This window comes from Theropithecus gelada, unplaced genomic scaffold (assembly GCF_003255815.1).
Source record: "Theropithecus gelada isolate Dixy unplaced genomic scaffold, Tgel_1.0 HiC_scaffold_15884, whole genome shotgun sequence".
NCBI classification, from domain to species: Eukaryota; Metazoa; Chordata; class Mammalia; order Primates; family Cercopithecidae; genus Theropithecus; species Theropithecus gelada.
The window spans coordinates 4125034-4134332 of record NW_020257641.1 but is presented as its reverse complement, the minus strand read 5'-3'; the positions used below and the strand labels follow the sequence as shown (position 1 = coordinate 4134332).

The 9299-nt window shown below is 53.5% G+C and overlaps 1 protein-coding gene across 1 annotated transcript in view; it reads left to right on the top strand.

Moving 5' to 3' along the window:
* The first annotated feature begins 3655 nt into the window (after nt 1-3655).
* Nucleotides 3656-9299, top strand: part of LOC112617148 (transcription factor CP2-like protein 1) — a 69597-nt gene continuing 63953 nt past the window's right edge. Inside the window, exons 1-2 of the mRNA XM_025373884.1 lie at nt 3656-3809; nt 7524-7675. Coding sequence (XP_025229669.1) covers nt 3748-3809; nt 7524-7675 — 214 coding nt within the window. The 5' untranslated portion in view covers nt 3656-3747. The remainder of the gene's footprint in view (nt 3810-7523; nt 7676-9299) is intronic.

Below are 9299 nucleotides of genomic sequence, written 5' to 3'. Positions count from 1 at the left end.
CGAAGAAAGGAATGCTGGGCCTTCAGACAGGAATGGGTGAGAGCCAGAGTATGATTGCTGAATTTACAGGCCTGGCCCCAGATCCCAGCTGTGGCCTCCCAAGCCTGTTTCTTCAATGGGAAGGTCAGATGATGTTTCTACTTCTCCGTGTCGGGAGATGTCAGTGCATGGCTCCGGGTCTGGTGCACAGTAAAAATCAATGGGAATTGTGAACATTCATAAAATAAAAAGGAACTGGCCGGCCACCCCCTGCACATCTGCCTCCTCCTCCTCAGCAGACTGGAAGCCCCAGGGGTCCAGACTAGGCCTAATTGTGCCCTGTAACACCCAAGAGTCATGGGCAGAAATATGCACTTTGGTTCACACAGTGTGACTCAAATGCTGTCTCTGTAGGCATTGCTGAATTCTACCCTCCCATAGCTAAAAGCCTACAAAGAGAGAGAAGGTAGGCAGTGACCCAAAATACACAGAGTCATACTTAGGTCATGAGAGCCATCATCCCTGAGAAGCTAAACTCACCTGAACCTAAGCTTGACCACAACCATGGAATGAGGCCTTATTATTCCCATAGCAAAACCCAGATCCAAAGGGCCCAGTGTATCATGTTTCCATTTGCATGAAACAAACCAGCCCACAACTTAGTGGCGTAAGGCCACAGCCATCCATTTGCTCACAAGCCTGCATTTTGGGCAGGGCTTGGGCGGGCAGGGCTTGCCTCAGTTCTATGAGGTGTGGTTGGAGGCAATCTACTGGGGCATCTTAGATGGGCTCTGCTGGGTGGCTGGAGGGATTGGAGGCTGGCCAGATCTCCCTCTCCAGTAGGGCATTTGGACTCTACCTGGTGGCTCAGAGCTCCGGGAGAGTTCAGAGAAGCTGCCTATCATGCCTGTAATCCCAGCACTTTGGGAGACTTAGATGGGTGGATCACCTGAAGGTCACGAGACCAGCCTGGCCAACATGGTGAAACCCCGTCTCTAATTAAAATACAAAAAATTAGCTGGGTGTGGCGGCAGGCACCTGTAATCCCAGCTACTCAGGAGGCTGAGGCAGGAATATCGCTTGAACCCAAGAGGCAGAGCTTGCAGTGAGCTGAGATCCCGCCATTGCACTCCAGCCTGGGCAACAAGAAACTTCGTCTCAAAAAAAAAAAAAAAAAAAAGAAAAAGAAAAAAGAAAAAGAGAAGCTGCCTAGGGGCCAGCCCAGAAGAGAAGAGTATTACTGCCACTGCATTCTATGGTTAAAGTAAGTCGCAGGCTCAGCCCAGGCAGAAGGGGGAGGAGAAGGAAACAGACACCACCTCTTGATGGGAGAAGCAGCATGAGGTCAGTTTACTCCACCAAAGGTCACATATTCAGATGGAGCTAAGTAGTAAACCCAGGTCTGAGCCATCTAATAATATTGACTGCCCTTCCTCCAGGCTTCTGCAGGAGCGTCTACTGTGGGGGAGACCTCCCTCCATCCACAGATTGCTTTCACTTCCACTCACCCATCCATCAGGAGACAGCACTTCACGCTCGAGCCTCTTCGGAGCTCCAGAGTCGTCCTCTGCGTTCCCAGGGCAGCCTCTACGTCCCTGATCACACTGTACTATCACTGCTGCTTACCCATGGGCCTCTCCTGTTAGAACTCAAGGACGAGTCCAGCAAAGGACATGCTCTTTCCAGACCACCCCAGAGTGCCTCCCATTTAAACAATGGGTTTGGCATGGACCCTGATGGGGTGAGTTTTGTTGTGGGGGTTGGTGTTCAGGATGTTTCTTTGGAAGCTCCCATAAGAGTAACCCCTGGGCAAGGAACTGGAAGGAAGCAGGAGGGAGACCCTGAGCAGGACACAGGTCTTGTGACAGCTTCGACTGTCTTCATGGGGAGTCTTGGGGCTAGAATACCCCATCAGCACTGTCCCCAATCGGGCAGAGATGGCCAGGCTTTTATACTCCGGCTGGGATAGTCCCTGGGATGTGGGCTATCCCAGGAGGGACATGACTGCTGGAGGGCAAGGCTGCTCTCTGAGCAGGGGCAGTTCCTGGAGAAGCCGATGGCTGGGGGACTGTCTGCTGACAGCACCACCTGTAGCCGGGGAAATATTCCCATTCTCCTAACAGGGCAGAACAGTGGGGAGGTGGCAGTCCTTGAGGGCTGCACGGAGGAAGTGGTTTGCCAGTTGTGACCTGTGGCTGGAGGGAGAGGGGCAGGAACAGCAGAGGGAGGGAGGGTTTTACCCACATCCATGCTTGGGGAGCGGGGAGTTCTGGACCCAGGTCCCCAAGGGATGTCATTTGACTGCATTAATAGTCAGGGACGGAATCCCCATCTCCTCTGTGCCAGGTGCTGTGCCATGTACTGGAGGACCAGATAGCACCTGGATGTGGGTCAGGGCTCCATGGAACTCCACTCCCTCCTAATGGCCCTCCACACCACCCCATGACCCACTGTCTACACTGCTGCCAGACCGATCTTTCCAAAAGGCAAATCATACATGTGACTCCTCTGCTTAAAACACAGAATAAAATCCTAGCTCCTTGTCCTGGCCTGCCAGGCCCTCTGATCTTCCCCACCCTCCTCACCTCACCTCCTAAGCTCTCCCCAGGACCAGCCATGCCAAGGTCTTCCTCAAGGCTTTGGCAGTCACTGTTGCCAAGGGGGTGGGGAACTATGCTTGGAACTATTTTTCTCTAGGTGTTGTTCACAGACAGCTTCCTCTGCATCCATCAGGGCTCAGCTCAATGTCACCTCCTCCAGGAAGCCTTCTCCGATTACTCTTTTGGTGCATTCCTTTTTTTATTTTCATGTTTACTCAACAAGTATTTATCTTAACTATGTCCCATGCACCCTTCTATGCAGTGCAGGTAACGGGGTGTTAAGAGAGCCAGGCCCTGTCCTCTTGGAGCTTACAGTCTAATGGGAAAGACAATCAGTACACAAGTAAAAATAAAAAATAAAAAAATGTCGGCCCGGCTCGGTGACTCACGCCTGTAATCCCAGCACTTTGGGAGGCCGAGGTGGGCGGATCACCTGAGGTCACGAGTTCGAGACCAGCCTGGCCAACATGGCGAAACCCCGTCCCTACTAACAATAAAAAAATTAGCCGGGCGTGATGGGGGGGCGCTTGTAATCCCAGCTACTCGGGAGGCTGAAGCAGGAGAATCGCTTGAACCTGGGAGCCGAGGTTGCAGTGAGCCCCGAGATCGCGCCACTGCACTCCAGCCTGGGTGGCAGAGTGAGACCCTGTCTCAAAAAAAAAAAAAAAAAAAAAAAAAGCCATGATTTCAGAGCGTCTGAAGTGCTATGAAAAAACAAGAACAAGGAAAGGAGACAGAGAGAGCCTAGGCTGGATATCTAGGAGCCGCTCTGGAGACTGGCCTTGGGCGTAGAGTGGGGAGCAGAGGGTAAAGGGGCCGCGTGGGGCAGGTTGGCGGCGGCAAGGGTCACCTGAGCCCCACATCGGGGGTTGGGGGAGAGCGCCCAGCCGGCCCTAGGTCCCTGTGGTCTGGCCGCCCCGGAGGCGCGCTCGTTCGCCGGAAAGGCACGCGCGCGTGTCGGCCAGGTGCGGCGGCCGTGGGGAGCCTTCCTCCCGGCCGAGGTTCCTAGGGGGCGGGTCCCGCCGCGGTCCCGCCCCTGGGCCGCCCATAAATGCGCCCAGCCGGCCGGCACCACGGGTTCGGAGCGCGAAGCAGTCGGTGGGAGCTCCGCGCGGCCCGCGTCTGTGCTCGCTGCCGCGCCCAGGTGGGCGCGCTGGGAGCTCCAGCCATGCTCTTCTGGCACACGCAGCCCGAGCACTACAACCAGCACAACTCCGGCAGCTACCTGCGGTAAGGGCCGCACGCCGTCTCCGCGGGGCTCGGGGCGGGCCGGGCGCCGTTGCACGTCCAGGGGCGGAGAGAGGGCGCCCCTGCTGGGTCCTGGCCTCCCTGCTGTCCGCCCTCTGGGGACCGAGAGACCCGCCCAGCGTCCCGCCTAGGGACTGACAGACGGACGCCGGCGGGACCCGACGTGCGGAGTTGGGGGCCCTCCGGGGAGGCGGGCGCGCAGAACCCTATGCCTGCGAGGGCTCCTCCCCGACGGCGGAGAGGGTGCAGGGCGCGCACCTGCCGGCCCGCCGCCTCCCCTGGCCCATCCACCTCCCGCGGCCCTCCTCTCCCCGCGCGTATCGGAGTAGAGGAAACTTCCTGCCAGCAACCTGGTGCCCGGCCCGGGGAAGTTCGTCCCCTGCTCTTTGCCCGTCTCCGCCGGGGCCCCTCTCCCAGCCTTGCGCCCTCTGCAGTGCCCTTGGTCGGACCAGGTGCGGGCGGCGGCCTGGGGCGGCGCGCTCGGAGGGGCAGGCCGCCCCGCTCCCCGCGGTAGTCTTGCGCGTGTTCGCCCGAGGCCCGCGTGGTTATTGCCCATGATGGAAATCTTTCTTCTTCTGCAGGGATTTGAGTAGTGCCCTTCGGAGGGGAGAGTAAGTCCTGCGTGTTTTGCACGGTTCCCCACAACCCCCTCTTAGCAGTAGGACCCCGTGTGCCCTGTCTGCCGGAGGATTGTTTTTCCCTGTTCTGCCGCTGGCCGGGACTAATGGGCAGTCATTTCACTTTGTGAACTCGCCTGAACCAGCTTTAGCCTGTCCTTATTTCCATCCTAGTCACAGTTTATGAAATGTGCCTAATTTAACCCAAAAGGCGTTTGATATGGGCTCAGGGAAAATGAATTATGAGGCCGAAGGAGTCACAGGCATTGACAGTCCCCATACCAGAGCTACATTTAGTGCTAGTTTTGGCCCCAAGAAGTTCCCACTTAGTTCTCAAAACGTTATTTGTAATTCCTGGCTGCTGGTAGGTATTTGCCCTCCCTGAAGACGTCCCCTTTTCCTGGAGGCGGGGGAATGATTGGGTTTAGCGGACGTATCTGCTGTTTTTATTCATGGGCCAAAGTAGTTGGAGATGGCAAAGGTCTGGAGCCTTAAAGGCTGGCAGCCACCCGGCAGACCACGGTGATGTCACCAGACGGAAGCTGCTCTGGGGGATGTTGGAAGCCCAGGAGGAGATGTTAATCACCCACAGATTAAGTGTCCATTCACTTACAAGAAATGCTACAATGGAATACATTTTTACTGAAGTTTTAGTTGTAGCTTTGCCTGAATTTTAATTTGCAGCCATTAAGTATGTTGCCATATCTTAACAATGAGTTTCAAGGTGACCCTGAGTTGAAGGTGAGTGTACTTAAAACTTCTAGATACCCGCAATGTCATCACCCCATTAGGGAACAGTTGTCCCTTGCCTGGGAGGTACAGTTCTGACGTCTGCTACCAAGATGGAAATTTGTCCCGAGTAGCTCAGATACCTTTTAGGATTTGGTGAAAGGAGGAGGGTGAGCATTGGGAGTGGGTGGTGCTGTAAAGCCATATTGGCTTCTGGGGTCATCGGGGGACTGTGGATAAAGAAGTCCATGCTCTTTTTTTTATTTCACTTCTTGGAAGCTGGGAGTTTTTCCCTCAGTGAGGGCCCAGGTGGGGGTTTGTGCATATGTCCTTGGTTCCCCTGACTCTATAGAGAGGGAGGGTCTTGTCCTTTTCCTTGCGTTTTTTGTATTTTATTTTTGGTCATCTCGTCACTTGGCAGAACTTCTGCAAGCTGTCTGACCTCACCAGGGTAGAGGCCTTTACTCCCTTCCCCTTTTCTGTTTGATGTTCTCGTGACTTTTATTCCTTGGCAAATAAGGATGCCAGGCTTGAAACAAGTTACTGTTGAGCGATGGTTCTTAACTTCCTCCGCCCTCCCGCCCCTTTTTAAAAAATTTAAAGGCAGCAGTCCATGGATTATTAACTTGACATGGTCTGGGCAAACATGAAATTATGCAATCCCCAGTGTTCCTAGAGAACCACCCGGGCTGGGAGCGTGCCCTGCCCTCACAAAAGGAAGACGCCCTGTGGGGGAAGCCGAGATGGCCTTGCACCCTTATTTTTCAGTAGTGGATAGTGACAGGGGAGGCCCACACAGGGCAGGTTTTCCAGGTGTGTGCTCAATGCCAGGCTTTTTCTTCTGAAAATTGATTAGATGTTGATAGAGTGTGTGCTGGGTTTGTGTTGTAGAGACGCTGGTTTATGATGTGCGAGGAACAGATTGTACCAGTGACTCTGTTTATACAGACAAGTGGGGTTAGGTAATTGGATTCCTAGTCAGGGACCCACGAAGGGAAGAGGGTTATCAAGATAAGAGCATTGGTACTTTTTTGGCACCTGTTTCTGTGCTGCTCATAATTTAGAGGCCTTAAACAAGCCTTGCCTGCCTGTAGGTCATTCATGTTCTCAAGGAATTCTTTGTCCTTTGTAAGGGCATTTTAAAAATGCTAGGTTTTTTGTTTCTTTTTCCTTTTTTTTTTTTTTTTAAGAGATGGTGGGGTCTCACTATGTTGCCCAGACTGGTCTCAAACCCCTGGCTTCAAGCAGTCTTCTCACCTCTGTGTCACAAAGTACTGGGATTTCCGGCATGAGCCACCGTGCCTGGCCTAAAAAATACATCCAGAAACAAGTTCCTCACTAAGTCGCAGGATGATGACTTCATTTTTTTTTTTTAAATGTGGGGAGTTTTGTTAAGAGGTGGAGGAAGAGAAACTTAAAGCAAGGATTTCAAGATTTCCCACTTGGATAAGAAAACGGACTGGGCCGGGCACGGTGGCTCACACCTGTAATCCTTGTACTTTGGGAGGCCAAGGCGGGTGGATCACCTGAGGTCAGGAGTTCACGACTAGCCTGACCAACATGGTGAAACCCCATCTCTACTGAAAATACAAAAATTAGCCAGGCGTGGTGGCTCATGCCTGTAATCCCAGCTACTCGGGAGGCTTGAACCTGGGAGGTGGACGTTGCAGTGAGCCGAGATTGTGCCACTGCACTCCAGCCTGGACAACAAGAGTGAAACTCCGTCCACCACCCCCCACCCTGCCGCCCCCCCCAAAAGAAAAAAAACCATACACACACAGACGTGAAGCCAAGGTCCTTCCTTCCTTCCTGTTTGCCTTTTGGACAGATTAGAATGACCCTGAAAACAGTGTCCGGTTGTCCTCTCTTTAGAAGGGATGGAGGAATGTCTCAACCTGGGTACTCAGGGAGGGAAGGAAGTGGTGTGTTCATTTGCATAGTTTACAGAACCTGGAGGACAGGCTTGTATTGCTATGAGAAGTGGCTAGTTAATGGAATTGTTGATTAAAAAATGAAAACGTTTGTGTAGATTTTTATTCTAAAAGTGAAACCTTATGAGTGATCGCTTGTGGATAGAAACCAAATAAATGGAACTTTGCCCTTTTACCTCCTTGGTGGGCTGATTGAATCAGTGTTTTGGGGGGTCATTGAGTGAAATTAGAGTCATGAAGGAGTGGGTTCCTCTGTTTTAAAGCATCTGGAGTGTGCAAGGGTTGCAGGAGTGCAGCCTGCGTGCGATGTGCATGCTGTGTCGCCCTGGGTCCTGGTGGTCTGCGTCGTCTCTCCAGCCCTGGCTCTGCAGGAGCCCCCTGGGGCTCTGTTCCTGACCTCTGCTTCCTGTGTGTTGCAGTGATGTGCTCGCTCTGCCCATCTTCAAGCAGGAGGAGCCCCAGCTGTCCCCTGAAAACGAGGCCCGCCTGCCACCCCTGCAGTACGTGTTGTGTGCTGCCACGTCCCCAGCCGTGAAGCTGCATGAAGAGACGCTGACCTACCTCAACCAAGGTAGTGACCAGAGGCCCGGGCCCAGTGGAACCCGGAAGCAGTGGGGAGTTGATGTGAAAGGCCCACTTGGGCCTTGTGACTTTGTTACGGTGGGTGAGGTGGGGCTCGGGAAAGAGAACAGGTGCAGGTTCAGGTTCCACTTCCCAGCTGCGTGACCCCTCCAGCCCCAGTGTCCTCATCTGAAAAATGGAAACATCAGATACCTTACGTGGGTAACAGGGTAGCACTCTGCATTCCTCCTGGAGCCCCTCCATGGAGGAAATGCTCAGAGACTGGTAGCATTATTACTGCCTCCCTTCCTTCCCCTCCCCTCCTCTCCCCTTCTCTTTTTGAGACAGGGTCTTGCTCTGTGGCCCAGGCTGGCATGAAGTGGCATGATCATGGCTCACAGCAACCTTGACCTCCTCAACCCGAGTGACTCTCCCACCTCAACTTCCCGAGTAGCTGGGATCACAGGTGTAGGCCACCATGCCCAGCTAATTTTTAAATTTTTTTGTAGAGCTGCAGGGGGTCTCACCATGTTGCCCAGACTGGTCTCAAACTCCTGGGCTCAAGTGATCCACCTGCCTGGGCCTCCCAAAGTGCTGGGATTGTAGGCCTAAGCCACTGCACCTGGATATGTTGTGACTCTTTATTGTGACCATGATCATGTCCTTTGAAGGCATAGACTGAGTACGGTCAGCATCCCAGGTCCTGGAGCCGCACCTGGCAGTGGTGGGACGGCTGGCCTGTGTCCTACGCAGCACCGGAGCAGGGTTCCATCCGTGCTAGACAAAAGCCCTCTGGCAATGGAGACAAGTTCCCTCACCATGTCCTGAGAGAAATGGGCTTTGGAGTTTGAATTCCAACTCTGGCACTTCCTGGCTCTGTGACTTGGAGATGCCTCTTCTTTTTCTCTGAGCCTCAGTGTTTTCGTGGGTAAAACAAGAAGTATAATTTTGCGGAGTTAGAAGAACGAAGGTCTGTGAGGTGCCTGGAATGATAGTGGTTGTTCAGTTGCTGGTTCCCTTTTTCAGAACACGTGGGCGAGTGTCCTGATGGATGGTGTTTTTTGATTCTATCATGATTATGAGTATGCGTTTTTTGCACTTTCTTTCTGGGTCATCTCATGACCACCCTGGCGTTATGTGGATTTGTCACCTTCTACTTTATCTTCTATTGTGTGTGTGCCCCAGACATGAAACAGTTCTGGCCACCCACCCAGGCATCCAGCAAGGATGAGCAAAGGACTGTGTCTCTGCTCTACCCCTGACTGGTGTGATACCCCTCTACTTTCAATGGGCAGAGCAGACGAGCAGAGGAACGCTGGTTTCTGTGGGGTCACAGGGAATTGCAGGGGAGCTGCAGTGTCGTAGCAATTTGTCTTACATGTGCAGCTTCCTCTCTGCGAACTTTGATTCCTCAATTTGGGGAGCCAGCCAGGGCGGAAGTCCAACGTGGTCATCGGGCTCTCTGCTTACTGCTGAACTTGCCAGCTTCTGGGCCAAGAAACTAGCTCAGAAGCAGCCGCTGGCTCGGTCTGTCTCCCTCTGAGTAGAGGTACCCATTCTCATTGTGGAGGGGCCGCCGTGGAAGGTGATGCTGTATCCGCGGGGGCAGCTCTGCTGGCCTCAGTGGGTCTTGC